At 39.4% G+C, this 16,238-nt stretch overlaps 1 protein-coding gene across 1 annotated transcript in view; it reads left to right on the top strand.

Moving 5' to 3' along the window:
* CDH18 (cadherin 18) overlaps nucleotides 1-16,238 on the top strand; it is a 1,182,266-nt gene that overhangs the window by 1,019,974 nt on the left and 146,054 nt on the right. Inside the window, exon 9 of the mRNA XM_069730602.1 lies at nucleotides 13,832-13,950. Coding sequence (XP_069586703.1) covers nucleotides 13,832-13,950 — 119 coding nt within the window. The remainder of the gene's footprint in view (nucleotides 1-13,831; nucleotides 13,951-16,238) is intronic.

The following is a 16,238-nucleotide window of genomic DNA, read 5'->3' as shown; positions in this document are numbered from 1 at the left end:
AGGATGATTGGGTGTCTTTCTTGCCGTTGGCCGAGTTTGCCCTTAATAATCGGGCTAGTTCGGCTACTTTGGTTTCACCTTTCTTTTGTAATTTTGGTTTTCATCCTCGTTTTTCTTCTGGGCAGGTTGAGCCTTCTGATTGTCCTGGTGTTGATTCTGTGGTGGACAGGCTGCAGCAGATATAGACTCATGTGGTGGACAATTTGACGTTGTCTCAGGAAAGGGCTCAGCGTTTTGCTAACCGCCGTCAGTGTGTTGGTCCCCAGCTTCGTGTGGGGGATTTGGTTTGGTTGTCTTCTCGTCATGTTCCTATGAAGGTTTCTTCCCCTAAGTTTAAGCCTCGGTTTATTGGTACTTATAAAATTTCTGAAATTATTAATCCGGTGTCTTTTCGTTTGGCTCTTCCAGCCTCTTTTGCCATTCATAAGGCTTTCCATAGATCTTTGTTGCGGAGATATGTGGTGCCCGTTGTTCCCTCGGTTGACCCTCCTGCCCCGGTGTTGGTTGAGGGAGAGTTGGAATATGAGGTTGAGAAGATTTTGGATTCTCGTTTTTCGAGGCGGAGGATTCAGTATCTTGTCAAGTGGAAGGGTTATGGCCAGGAGGATAATTCTTGGGTTGTTGCCTCCGATGTCCATGCCACCGATTTGGTTCGTGCTTTTCATTTGGCTCGTCCTGATCGGCCTGGGGGCTCTGGTGAGGGTTCGGTGACCCCTCCTCAAGGGGGGGGTACTGTTGTGAATTCCGCTCTTGGGCTCCCTCCGGTGGTTGTAAGTGGCACTTTTGTGAGTTCTGCTCTTGGGCTCCCTCTTGTGGTTTCTAGTGGTATGGCTGCTCCTTGGAGTTAGCTGTCATCAGCTGCCTCCACTTATCGTCTCTTCTGCTCGGCTATTTAGGCCTGGCTGTTCCTTCAGCCAGTGCCACTTGTAAATGGTTCCTGGTTGGATTCACATCTCTTTGGATTTCCCTGTTATCCTGACCAGTTCAGCAAAGCTAAGTTTTTGCTTGCGCTTTTCTGTTCACAGATTGTGGACTTATCCGTTCAGTGCTTTCTATGTTTGTCCAGCGTTATCAGTATGAATTAATTCTGTCTTGCTGGAAGCTCTGGGAAGCAGATTTACCCTCCACACCTTTAGTCAGGTGTTGAGATTTTTTTTATAAACTCTGCGTGGATTTTTGTAGTGTTTTATACTGACCGCACAGTATTCCATCCTGTCCTATCTATCAAGCTAGACTGGCCTCCTGTGCTCATTCTGGTTTCATTCTGTGTATGTCTTTTTCCTCTCCACTCACAGTCCTATTATCCTTTGTGGATTTTCTCTGAGGCAAGATAGTTTTCCTGCTTCTGTCTTTAGGGGTAGTTAGCTCTTACGCTGTGACGAGATGCCTAGGGAGAGTTAGGAGCATTCCACGGCTACTTCTAGTGTTGTGTTGAGCTTAGTGACTGCGGTCAGTACATTTACCACTTCCTTCAGAGCTCGTTCCATGTTGCTCCTAGACCACAGCATCATAACACTGGACGAGGTGGTGGATGAAGAGGAGGAGGAGAATGATGGGGATGAATATTTATGGGAGGAGGATGCTTCTCAGGGGGCAATAGAAACTGGTGGCATTGCAAGGTCAGGTACAGGGTTTTTGCGGGACACAAGTGATGTTGATTTGCAAGAAAGTGCTCCTCAACCCAGTACAAGCAGTGAATTGACACCTGGAACATTGGCCCACATGGCTGAGTATGCCTTGCATATCCTAAAAAGGGACCCCCGCATTATCAAAATGATGACTGATGATGATTATTGGTTGGCCTGCCTCCTGGATCCACGATATAAAGGAAAATTACAAAATATCATGCCACATGAGAACCTTGAGCAAATGTTAGCTACCAAAGCAGCAACTCTTGTAGACCATTTGGTTCAGGCATTCCCAGCACACAGCGGCGGTGATGATTCTCACACGAGCCATAGGGGGCAACATGGCAGAGGTGTTAGGGGTGCACAAATCCAAAGTGATGTTGGACAGAGGGGTTTTATGAACAGGTTGTGGAGTGATTTTGCGATGACCGCTGACACGACAGGTAGTGCTGCATCGATTCAAAGTGACAGGAGACAGCATTTGTCCAGTATGGTTGTGAACTACTTTTCCTCCCTTATCGATGTTCTCCCTCACAGGTCATTCCCCTTTGATTACTGGGCATCTAGAATAGACTCTGGCCTGAATTGGCAGAATATGCATTACAGGAACTCGCTTGCCCTGCTTCTAGTGTGCTATCAGAAAGAGTCTTCAGTGCTGCTGGTTCAATACTGACCGAAAAAAGGACACGTCTGGCTACCCAGAATGTTGATGATCTAACCTTCATTAAAATGAACCAATCATTGGTTCAGAGGTAGCCTGACTGCCATTAGGTACCGAGATGAGATCCTCAGACCCCTTGTTAGACCATATGCTGGTGCGGTTGGCCCTGGGTTCCTCCTAATACAGGACAATGCCAGAACTCATGTGGCTGGAATGTTTCAGCAGTTCCTGCAAGATGAAGGCATTGAAAATATGGACTGGCCCACCTGTTCCCCACACCTGAATCCGGTTGCACATATCTGGGACATCATGTCTTGCACCATCCACCAATGTCACGCTGCACCACAAACTGTCCAGCAGTTGGCAGATGCTTTAGTCCAGGTCTGGTAGAAGATCCCCCAGGAAACCATCTGCCGTCTCATCAGGAGCATGCCCAGGCATTGTAGGAAGGTCATACAGGCACGTAGAGGCCACACACACTACTAAGCATCATTTCATTGTCTTGAGACCTTTCTACTGAAGTTGGATCAGCCTGCAACTTCATTTTCCACTTTGATTTTGAGTACCATTCCAACTCCAGACCTCCATGGGATATTAGTTGTGATTTGCATTGATAATTTTTAGGTTTTGTGCTCTGTGGTACTGTATCAAATATCAGTATCAGTATCAAATTCCTATGCAAATTTCAGATAAATCACATCAGCCGCATTGGCAGTATCCAGATATGCAATTAGCTCCTCATAGAAACCAAACATGTTAGTTAGACACAACTTATCTTTCATGAATCAGTGCTGGTTGTCAGTTATTATATTATTCTCTACAATATATCTCTGCAGGTCATCTCTTTTAATGCCCTCAAAAACTTTGCACTCTACTGATGTCAGACTTACTGGACTATAGTTGCCTGGATCCACCCTTTTACCTCTCTTAAATATCATTACCATGAGAGCCATCCTCGTACCCTGTTACAAGAGAGTCTAAGAATATGAGATACATTGGTCTGTCAATATTTGAGCTCAATTTCTTCAATATCCATTGATGAATAGCATCTGGGCCTGATGCCAATGTTTAATTTGATCAGACGTAGGTGTATTTCTTGTGTTAAACTAGTTATATCAGGTGGTGAACTTTGATGTTGTCTTGTTGAAAGATCACTGGAATAGTCAGGTCATTGGTGAAAATGGATGAAAAGTGCTTGAGTATTTTATATTTCAGCCTTTTCTTTGTCCTCTTTAATTATCTTGGTGTTATCATCTTCTCAGGGGCCTATACCACCTGTTTTTTTTTCGCATTGATGTATTTATAAAAAATGTTTGGTATTTATTTTAAGTTCACTAGCGATTTGTTTCTCTGTAGATAACTTTGCTAACTTGATTTATTTTTTGCTTTTCTTATTCAGATCTTTATACTCCTGAAATGCTATTTCTGTATTCTCGGCTTTCCGGATTTTTAGTGCCCTTTGTTTTTGTCTTATTAAACTTTGTAATGCATTATTTATCCATAATGGTTTCTTTTTAGTCCTTGACTTTTTATTACCAGACAGTATGTTTTCTACAGGATTTTAGTAGTATTTCCTTAAACATACATTTACATTTAGTATCCCCAGTTACCATCACATGGTCTCAGTCTACACGACTAACCTCTATCCTTAATTTGTTGAAATGAGATTTCCCAAAGTTCCACATTTTTGCATTTCCCCTTTGAATGTATGAATGAAAATGTCATTGAAAATTACCATATTATGGTCACTATATCCCAAGTGTTCCCTGACCTGCAGATCTGAAATTGTATCTGTTCTATTTGACAGAACCAGTTCCAGCAGATTTTCTCCCTTGGTTGGTTCATCTACCAGCTGAGAGAGGTAATTGTTCTAAACTATTGTTAAGAACTTGCATCTTTTAGCAAAATCAGAAGATTACATGTCCCATTCAATGTCTGGATAGTTAAAATCCTCCATAGTCAGGGGCCTATTATTATTTGCTGCCTTTTTAATTTGTTGCATCACCTCATCTTCAACCTGCTCAGCTATCGTATGAGTCTTGTTGCGAACTCCATTTAGCAACTTTCCATTATTGTCATCATCATGTATATGTACCCACACTGACTTTACATTGTCACAGTTCACCTCAATGTTTTCATTGAGCCCAAGTTTTAAGTTGGATTTAACAAAATTACACACCCCTCCACTTTTTGAACTTTCCTGTCCTTTCTAAATATAGAACAGACATAACATTGTTAAAAGACTGTTAAAATAAAAATAAAAACACATAGTTACTAAGACATAAACATGACAAGAAAGAAAACAATCATGTTTAAAGTTAAAATTTACAAATCGTAGTAAAAATAATATGTAATTGCACAAATCAAGACTGTTTACTTCATCAATAAAAACAATATATATATGCAGGTATTGTACTGAAACTATCTTCTGACTGAGTGGTATTAGTCACAAGCAGACCTACATAGCTATGGATTTAATTAAGGTCTATTGGTTAGGTATTATCACTATGAAACTGTAGTCTGTAATAGCTATTTTGTATATGTAATGAATAGTATGTAATAGCTATTAGTGTGAATGATAGTTTATCAATAATTGTAAAACTAAAAAATGATTAAAAGGTTCTTATTATGGTAAAATGTATCAATAAAAATGCACAATTGTGCTCACCTGGTAGGTTTGCGTTCACACAACCACTGAAGGAAGTTGGGCTGCTGCAGACCAACGAGGAGAAGTTAAGGAAGAAAACGGAAACAAATGGGTTAACCGGGGCTGAAGAATGATGAGAAGACTGGTCGTGGTTAGCCCTGTTGAAAAAGTTTTAGTAGTTAACAAACGCGTTTTGACAAATAAACCTAGAATACTTGGATTCCAGTCTTCTCATCAATTTTCATCAGCAGCGCAGGTTAACACATTTGTTTCCTTTTTCTTCTTACTTGATCAATAATATAGTATTGAAGAAAACATTACAAATTGTTAATAAACATAAAATTTAAACAGATAAATAAACAATTCATTATAAAAAATAAGTTAGTAAAACAATTATATTAAACAAATGAATCGGTATTTGAAGAAGACAGCTGTGGGCGCTTGGTAGCAAGATACTGTATTAACCCATCCACCCAGCAGGAGAGAGTCATTTGCCTAGGCTGCTGAATTACCAATCCTTATTGTCACTCGGTTGTATCTGCTATATTTGTAAATTTGCTGCGTTATCAGTTTGTTTTGTTATTTCAACCACTTGCTAATGCTTTGTTTCTAACAGGCATTGATGACAAAATAATGACAATAAAAACGTTTTGAAACATCAATCTCCTTTTTCTTCTGAAAGAATTGTAGGGTAATACCTGTGATAGTAATCAATTATGGTTCTAGGGAATTAAAACTAAATAGCTATTGTATTCTATATTTGCTTTAGAGGCTCTTTCCCCTGGGCTGGATTTCATACAAGTTGTAATTAAAGGCCAGTGCTGACCTTTTAGAGAAAATGTTCTGTGATTCTGTAATACATGATAAAAATATTGAATTTATTCACCCTCTGACAGAGACAAAAGTAAGAGAAAAGTATTGATTATCACAATCAATCAGAAACTTTTATATTTTTAGAGCACTTTACACAATAGAAGCTGATCCCCTACTAAAGATAACTTCAACCTAACTGCTTTCCGTCAGATAAAAATATCCAAAATACAAAAAAGCTAAATAAACTATATTTTATATCTATGACATGATAAGGAATATAAGGAATATCATGTTGTAAAAGACTTATGTCACCATAAATTTGGGGCAATTTTTTATGTTATTTTAAAATTCAGCCTGTTAACTTTAATCTTGCACCATGATCAAAGCCAAGAGCTTACATACACTATGTGCAATCTGTACAACTGCACGGGGGCAAAGTAGTTTAGAGGGGGGGGGGGTGGCTGCTACTCTACTTTCAAAGAAGCTGCCAATTGTTCTCTAGATTTCATACAATAGACAGACTAAATTAATTTCCTGGCTCATAATTAACAAGGAATAATGAGAGACTCATAATATAATGCCAAGGGCCATATTTTGTTCTTGTACAGTGGTCTCTTTTGTTTTACTTGTTTGAAGTGATGAAAAAACTGATGTTTTACATTTGTGGTTTAGTTAAGCATGAAAGGAGTTGACAAGGATGATGAAAAAGAATGGAGGCAGCAAAATCCTAGTCCCAGAGCTTTCTAGACAACCTGTAGTGTTACATGTAACATTCAGTCAGAAAAGATGTTAATGGCTAAAGAAAAATACCTGATCAACATTGATGAAGCAGATGTATTATGAAAAATACCACAAATAGGGAACATTTTAATACTAAAACTTCCTTGGTAATGTAATTATGTGGAGGGGATATTGAGGGTAAAGGGTAGGATGGTTGTACAAAAAAATCAAGGGCACTATATACTGTACTCAACAGTGACATAACAAGGCCCCAATACGGTTTACTTTGATTGTCTTCTACCAAAGTTCATAAAGAGTACAAGTCCACTTATTGTGGAATCCACTATGTTCTTGGTGTCTTACATAGGTGATATCTATCATTTATTCCATTTACACTCCTTAAACACATACTTTAGTAGAAGTTATTCTAACTTCCACACTATAAAAGTTGCCTAATGCAGATTTTAAATTTAGCAGTCCTGTGCTACACTGATTTTCTGTGCTCTTCATGACCAGGCATATATGTGGGCAAACAAGGATATCTCACATATTCATCAAATAAAGTGCACAGACAAAGCAACAAGTGGAAAGGCAGGAGATTGGCTTATGTCTTGGAGATGGAGGCTCTTCTGCTAAGTGTAAATCAATTTGTTATCTACATATGACAGTTTTATTGTCTTTCAGTCTGTGCACCCATCATTTTAACCCTAATGTGGACATAAGCATTACCTAACCCGTTAGCAAGCTTAACTCATTATCTCCTAGACAGCATGAGAAAGCATGAGCAAGAGAAGTATCCAGCCTTTATTTATCTCAGTGATAGGTGCACAGCGCTTATGCATGTTCAATATTAAAAGGAACTTGTCACCAGGTTTTTCCATATCTTTATACATATATGGCCATCATCTGTGACCACTCAGATACAACATTCTAGAATGCTCTATACCTGTCCTCAATGTGCTCAGCATAACACAAAAAGAGCTTATATTATACTTACAGACAGGGCACTCCAATCGGATGAACATTGATGGCCTTGATCAGATGCCTCTCTACTTACGACTGTCATCCTCCTTCTTGCTTCATGTGGATGACATCCAAATGGTGTCCTCCATTGTGCTTTTGCACTGTCTCACTTCTCTCTGCCTTGCTGATGGCATAGAAAGGAGTTACTGTAAAGAGCACGGGGAAAGGCCAAAGAGTTACAACATTGTACGTAGGTGAACGTAACCATTGAATTCTCAGTGCCTTCTTTTGTAATGTTCTGAAGAGAAAAATAGTGGATTTATTTATGCAATAAATAAAAAAAAATACAAGGGAATTCCTGCAGATCTGTATACAAGTTATGCTCATGATAATGGGTGAAAAGTTGCAAATATTAAATTATGAGTGTAACTTACAAAGATATATTTGTAAAGATAGAAATTTTATTAGTCTTCAAATTTCAGGTTTTAATGTGTATGCATTGTGCACACACATATCTGAGTGAACAGAATATGAAGTTTGGAGACAGGCACATATGCTGAGGGGGGATGACATCTCCAATAAGGAGGAGGCAATTGTGGCGCTACCCTACAGCCTACTCATGGCTCGTCCTCCAGTTCCACATCATCCTGCTCATGCCTGTGTACTAATGTACCAAGATAACACGTAGCTGCAGGGAACACAGTAGGGATTCAAGAGTCATGGATTTGAGACCCATGTACTACAATATTATAACATTGTCATTCAAGTAATCTCAACAAAATTATATCACATCCTTGACAAAAATGTGGCATGTGAACCTTATACTTAGCCCTGAGAATAATGGATGTCTTGGTGACATTCAAATTGCACTTTGCTACTTCTATACCTTGTACATACTATACGAAAGCTTATACTTATTCTTGCTTTAGCAATTACTGACATTACACTTTAAAAAGTTGTCTTATTACCTCTTGAAATTCGTACTGTATTGAATTGCATTGAATACATGCCGCTTAATGGTAGGCTACAATAACTGCTGAATGTACTACTAGAGAGTAGCACTGATCGCCACTTCTCTTGACATATGACTATTTATAGTGTTTTTCCCTTTGGAAGCTTGTCATGTTTAAAAAATGCAAAAATAATGTGGATTGCATTGATATATCACTACATTAATGTCAAGTGTGCTTGTTTTTTGAAATATTCTGTAATCTGTGCTTGAAGTTGTGAGGTTGGTTACAGCTATCTACTCAGTTGATATACATTGGAATTTAATGCAATTGAATTAAAAACGCTTTTATGCTTTTGCCTTTTTTAGACTTGCTTCCTAATTATCCACACTATTAAAATATGTTTTCTTCTGCCCAAACTCATGTCAAAACAACATTAGTAGCAATCAAGATTTTAACCAATTTCCACTACTACTACTACTACTACTACTACTACTACTACTACTACTATTACTACATAACAGCCTTCCATCCATAGATTCTGTCAGTTGCTTGATCTGTTTACGACGAACATTGCGTGCAGCAGCCACCACAGCCTCCCAGACACTGTTCCGAGAGGTGGACTGTGTTCCCTCCCTGTAGATCTCACATTTTATGAGGGACCACAGGTTCTCTATGGGGCTCAGATCAGGTGAACAAAGGGGCCTGGTCATTATTTTTTCTGCTTTGAGACCTCTATTGCCAGCCACGCTGTGGAGTAGTTGGAGGCATGTGATGGAGCATTGTCCTGCATGAAAATCATGTTTTCTTGAACGATACCAACTTCTTCCTGTACCACTGCTTGAAGAAGTAGTCTTCCAGAAACTGGCAGTAGGTCTGGGAGTTGAGCTTTACTCCATCCTCAACCCAAAAAGGTCCCACAAGTTCACTCCACGAAGATACTCAAAGCTAAATATTTCCCCTTCCAACAAATTGACAGTTGTTTGATTAGGAAAAGGACCATTCTGATATTTTGTTAATCCCATTATGTGTTCTCCCCAGAATACTACTTTTTACTAAATGGGACATTTGAACAATCAAACTCCATGCAGGATTTTGTGATATGAAGTTTCTTGGTGTGTAGTTCCTTTATAGATTACTAATCTAAAACAATTCCAGAATTACGATCTAGTTATAAGGCACGTGAAATAGGGTGGAACATCGCCTGCATTCTTACACTGAACAAAAGTTTCATTATAAGGCTCTATGCTTATACAGTCAAATGGACAAATTATGAGATAACTAATGTATTTAAAAAATCTGGATACAATTGTTGGATGTGGGAAGCTTATTATCAATTAAATATCATCCATTGCCCAGAGAAATAATATGTTTTCTACCAGCTAAATGGTAAGGAGTAGTGATGAGCGAGTATACTCGTTGCTCGGGTTTTCCTGAGCACGCTCGGGTGGTCTCCGAATATTTGTTAGTGCTCAGAGATTTCCTTTTCCACAGCTGCATGGCTTATGGCTGCTAGACAGGCTGATTACATGTAAGGAATGCCTGTTTGCTGGGGAATCCCCACATGTATTCAGGCTGTCCAGCAGCTGTAAATCATGCAGCTGAGGAGACGAAAACTAAATCTCCGAGCACTAACAAATACTCGGAGATGACCCGAGCGTGCTTGAGAAAACCCGAGCAAAGAGTAAACTCGCTCATCACTAGTGAGGAGACTTCCTTCCATAAAAATTCCAAAAAACAGATTTTACATTCAATCATATATCAAGCATTCATGCAGCATGTTTACATTTATTCAGGACTGAGTTTATCTGTGTTCACTGTAGACTTACAAAAATTCTAGTTATCAGTAGTGTTGAGCGATACCGTCTGATACTTGAAAGTATCGGTATCGGATAGTATCGGCCGATACCCGAAAAGTATCGGATATCGCCGATACCGATATCCGATACCAATACAAGTCAATGGGACATCAAGTATCGGAAGGTATCCTGATGGATCCCAGGGTCTGAAGGAGAGGAAACTCTCCTTCAGGCCCTGGGATCCATAGTGAGGTGTAAAATAAAGAATTAAAATAAAAAATATTGTTATATTCACCTCTCCGGCGGCCCCTGGAACATCACCGCGAGTCACCGGCGTCCGGCAGGCTTCTTTGTTCAAAATGAGCGCCTTTAGGACCTGCGGAATGACGTCGCGGCTTCTGATTGGTCGCGTGCCGCCCATGTGACCGCCACACGACCAATCAGAAGCCGCGACGTCATTCCACAGGTCCTAAAGGCACTCATTCTAGGAATTTATCTGAGGAATGAAGTTGCGGCTTCTGATTGGTCGCGTGGTGGTCACATGGGTGGCACGCGACCAATCAGAAGCCGCGACGTCATTCCGCAGGTCCTAAAGGCGCTCATTTTGAACAAAGAAGCCTGCCGGACGCCGGTGACTCGCGGTGATGTTCCAGGGGCCGCCGGAGAGGTGAATATAACAATATTTTTTATTTTAATTCTTTATTTTACACCTCCGATACCGATACCCGATACCACAAAAATATCGGATCTCGGTATCGGAATTCCGATACCGCAAGTATCGGCCGATACCCGATACTTGCGGTATCGGAATGCTCAACACTAGTTATCAGTCATTTTTTTTAACAAAATAAGCCATGCTCATTCTGCTCAGAAGCTGAGAGTGCTAAAAACACAACTTCCCCTCTACAGACTTTCTCTTTAATTTTCAGTTGTCTCTGAGATAGTGAATGGAGAGTAGCTACTAGGATTTCTCTCATACACTGCAAACAGAAACATGGGAGTTTCCTGCTGTTCTGTTTTTTGCAAGAAGAAGCATGTAGGATAATATTCTTTTAGCAATGTTGCATTTATATGGCACTCTTTTGTTATATTATGGTGGTGTTCAAAAAGGGCTCCACTCTTTATATATGTATTCACAGTCCTTGGTACTCAAGAAGGAAAATAAATATGTTCAATTTTTTATGGTATTATAGGCAATCCAAAAATAACCAAAAAATTTTGGTCCCAGAATCTGGACCTTCATGATATATGTATTGCTGTGTGTAAGATACATGGACATTATTTATTATTTATTACAACCTTTATTAACAGATTTGTTTTCTGTAAAAAAATATGCTGCTTTCCAGTGCATTAAGAATGTAGAAAGAAAAGTGCAAGCGTGATTCAAATGCAAAAGGACAGATGCCGACTAAAATCACTGATCAGTCACACCGCATCTGTTATTGCTAGTACCGCTGCTGTCACTCTCTAACCTTATCAGTTGAAAGTCAGTATTGTTCACGGACAATTAAACACATAGCTGCACTAGTTTAACACATTACTGTCTTGAACATTTTTCCAATGTTTAGTGTTTGTTTTCCATTCATTGAGACAGTATTGCACATAGAAAACACGGAGCCTCAGAGCAAAGGTCCAAAATGAGCTGCCATTCCACGTCATCTCCAACTCCCCCTTGAAAAAAATGTTGCTGGCACAAGCGTAGTCATACACAACAAATTTCAAAATCCAGGAAAGGTACACATATTGTGACAGGTATGTACAGATATTAATGCTAATTATGCCAGCACTGAAACCCCTTAGTGTTCTCACTAAAATACCCTTTTCATGGCACTTGTAGTGTGTAATGCCCTCAAAACTGATCCCATACAGCATGATACTCTCACATTGAATCCCCCCACAATTTCATACCACAGTCCCCTTACATACAGAGTGTGATGAAATCACAGTGCCCTCCACAAATTGTCAAGCTTAAATGGTAGCCCTAAAACAATATAATATCTTATAATATCTCCCAAAGCATGGTAAACCTACAGTGTCCCCAAGACATAATAATGGTCCCATTGCTCCTCTTTATACATAGCATAATAACCCCACAGCCCCTAAACACAGTATAATTGACTCCCAGGTAGTATGAGGGCACCCACACAGAATATGATGACACCCACAGATTTCACAGGAAGTTTGAGTGCCCCCACACACGGTATAAGGCCCACCCAAAAAGTATGAAGGCCCCATCACACAATATGAGGTGATCTATAGCTTCAAAATTCAATATGAAGGCCCTCCACATCTCTCCACATAAAATGAGGGCCACCTCTCACTATCTGAAATCACCTCTAAATGGCTGCTGTGTTCCCTGCTTAGGTTTCCATAAAGGCTAGGATAGTCACTCCTGATTGCACTATATTATGCAGTGTGGTAGCATCAAGATGATATACAGAAGCCAATACGGTCTTGACTGAGCTCATGTTGCCTTTTCAAGCTGATGGATTTTTCTACAATGGGAAGAAAAATATCAGGCATTTTGGGGGGATTTGCATGAATCAAATTGCAAAGTGTTTTTATTATACTGAGACATGAGAATTTAATAACATTTTACTTGAATACATTTTGAATTTGAATTTAATATTTTATAATAGTTGAGTAAACTTATTTGTAAAAAAAAAAACTATTGAGAAATGTATAAATCATTGCTTACCAAGTGCATTTTTTATGTATAACAAGTTTTATAAATGTTTAATCTGCTGCTATTCAACTTTTACTGTGGTTCTCACTATATTAACCAAGGAAAAAAGCAGTCATCATCTATATCAGATGCAATAAATTCAGTTGCTAGTCTACTGAATTAATAACACTATCACTTACAAATGTCTATTATTTTTTTTCATTAAAAGGAATAAGGCAGCACATTTGACCTATCTAAGCTATTAATATGAGTATGCAGGTAAAGGACTACGGCCAGAGTCACACATGCGAGAAACACGTCCGTGTCTCGCATGTGAAAAGCAAGCTCTGGCGCCGGCACTTGGGAGTGGAGCGTGCGGCTCCATGTGTTGCTATGCGGCCGCACGCGCCGCTCCGAAGTTCCGGCGCCAGAGCTTGCTTTTCACATCATGCGAGACACGGACGTGTTTCTCGCATCTGTGCCTACAGGTTATTGTATACTGGCACTTGAGCCCTATAACCCTGCTCTTAGAAGACTGCGGAGGAAAGAAGAGAACAGTAATGTGCTTGAGTAAGATTTCCTCTCAAGTGGCCGAGATCACAGGTATGACGAAAGGCTGATGGATGCAAGATAAATGGAGATGAAATGCAGAGAAAGTTATCTTCTTGGCAACGTCCTCCCCATAGCCAGGAAGACATTGTTTAAATGAAGTTCTAAAAGTTGATTTATCAATAATAAGGCATCTGATATGAGGCATACATGGATGACGTTTTTCATCAGTCTATACCTGTATGTCCATATTAATAGTTTAGATAGGTCAAATGTGGTCACAGATTTCCTTTCATTGTATTGATGTTAATTCCATAATTTCTAAAAAAAAATTAATATTGACCTCAGTGATGAGTTTACATACATTGGTTGGTTGGAAAGAAATTTGTTTGTAATCTTTCTTACTATTTATTAACATAACATTTACTATTTCTAGATAATCTAGCTCTTGTGAGCTATGTTTCCGTGGCTATTAAAGTCTTAGATGTGAATGACAACCCACCACATATTGAAAATGAAGACGCAGTTGTGTGTGAGAATGGGAGACCTGGGCAGGTAAGTCTAGCCTTTTTTTTTTATACTGGAAATATTTTTAAATTCTCCATAAAATAATTAGTAAACAACAAAAACATACTTAAAATAAAGTCAAAGTCTAGTTTATACTGTATATGTAAACTTGTAACTGTTTTTACAGGCATTGGTATGTGAAATCAGCATTTGTTATTAAGATTCTAAGGTTATTCGGTGCAGAAAGTCATTTCTGAAGACAAACTTTTTAAATTTGTTGCAATTTTCTTTTTCTCTTTGTAAACTCTTGCATGGGACAAATATTCAAAATGAATAAAAAACAGAGAAATAAGTTTCAAATAATTTATTTAAAAGATATTGGAACCATTATGTTAATTTGTTATTTTAACCTGGACAAGCTATCATCACATGGTCTCAATAAAAAGTTAGTCTCATTTAAAGAGAACCAGACACCTGTGGTCAGCATGTATCAGGCCCAGGCTGTATGAACACATCCAGGCATACTTGACTCTGAAGAGTTGGGACATTTCAGTGAAAAAGATTTTTAAATAGCCACCAGGGACCGAGACTGCACAATACACTAGTCGTACAGGCAGGTGCTGGGTGGTAGTGATGAGCGAGTGTGCTCCTTAACTCAAGTTTTCCTAGCATGCTCGGGTGGTCACCTTGTATTTTGCAGATGCATGATTTGTGGCTGCTAGACATACTGAATACATGTGGGGATTCCCTACTAAACAGGCAATCCCTGCATGTGTTCAGGTTTTCTAACAGCTGCAAATCATGCAGCTGCCGGGACACAAACATGATCTACCAGCACGGCCAAGATACTCGGAGACCACCCAAGCATGCTCAGAATACTTGAGTAACAAGCACTCTCGCTCATCACTATTGGGTGGCTTTCCCCTGTCCTCGGCCCTGGATTGACAGGTCTATGCCAATATACGTATACGTATGTAGGCAGAGATCTCTCAAACTAGATCAGCAGGCAGATTTTAAAGTATGACTTTCTCTGAAACACCGTTTCACAGTCAAAAACACCTGGATGTGTTCATATAATCTGTGACTGATACATATTTTCCACGGATTGGGAAGCATGTTTCAGATGTGAGGTTCACTTTAACTCCTGGAGCAGAGAGCAGCGTTTTTAAAGAAACATTGTCATTACCAGACAATTTTTGTGGAAATTGGACCAATGGCTATTACTAGAGCCATAGAGGAAGAAACAGGTACAAGCCCCTACAAAACTGAGTGGCTATATCTGGTTTCATAATGAGATGATGTTAATTTTGAAATTTTGTAAACAATCTCTTCTAGGTCATTATGTCAGTATGCCATTGTCTAATTACCTATATGCTTTTGATAGATGGTGTTTTCCATCTTGTATTATTGTGACTACTTCATTTTTGGATAATTTCTACATTCTGTGGCAATTGCCATTATCAGTTTTTTGTTAATATTCTCCATTATCATTTTATATATGAAAAACATGTATTTTATTTCTTTCAATATAATGTTACCTATGGAGCAAACCTGCTGTTAAGTGCTTTATTATAGCAATATGTCTGTACACAACCCCTGTATTTTCTAGATCTCTCTAAAATTGTATGGTACACCAAACCACTTAACTGATTTTACATATAGAAATCTGCAGTTCTAATTTTAAGACACTGCTTCATTCATAAAAGGAAAGATGTATTTGAAAATAATGGATACAGTTACCAGAATTCTACAAAAGCTGGCTATAACATTTATGTCAACCCGGCATTTAATGTATTTAGACAGCAAGAAATACATTGTCTTTTGTTAGAAGAAAACGACTGGATAAGTGGCTAAGTAATTGAAAGACAGAAGCTCGTTAAGTAATACTGACACAAATTTAAACTAAGGGTACTGTCACACTAAGCGACGCTGCAGCGATACCGACAACGATATCGATCGCTGCAGCATCACTGTTTGGTCGCTGGAGAGCTGTCACACAGACAGCTCTCCAGCGACCAACGATCCCGAGGTCCCCGGTAACCAGGGTAAACATCGGGTTACTAAGCGCAGGGCCGCGCTTAGTAACCCGATGTTTACCCTGGTTACCAGCGTAAACGTTAAAAAAACAAACACTACATACTTACCTTCAGCTGTCTGTCCTCCGGCACTGTGCTTACCTCTGCACTGTCAGCGCCGGTCAGCCGGAAAGCAGAGCGGTGACGTCACCGCTCTGCTTTCCGGCTGGCCGGCGCTGACACAGGATGCAGGAGGAGTGCAGAGAAGCACAGCGCCGGGACAGACAGCTGAAGGTAAGTATGTAGTGTTTGTTTTTTAAC

The sequence above is a fragment of the Ranitomeya imitator genome, chromosome 6, assembly GCF_032444005.1.
Source record: "Ranitomeya imitator isolate aRanImi1 chromosome 6, aRanImi1.pri, whole genome shotgun sequence".
NCBI classification, from domain to species: domain Eukaryota; kingdom Metazoa; phylum Chordata; class Amphibia; order Anura; family Dendrobatidae; genus Ranitomeya; species Ranitomeya imitator.
This window is presented reverse-complemented; position numbering and strand designations above follow the sequence as displayed.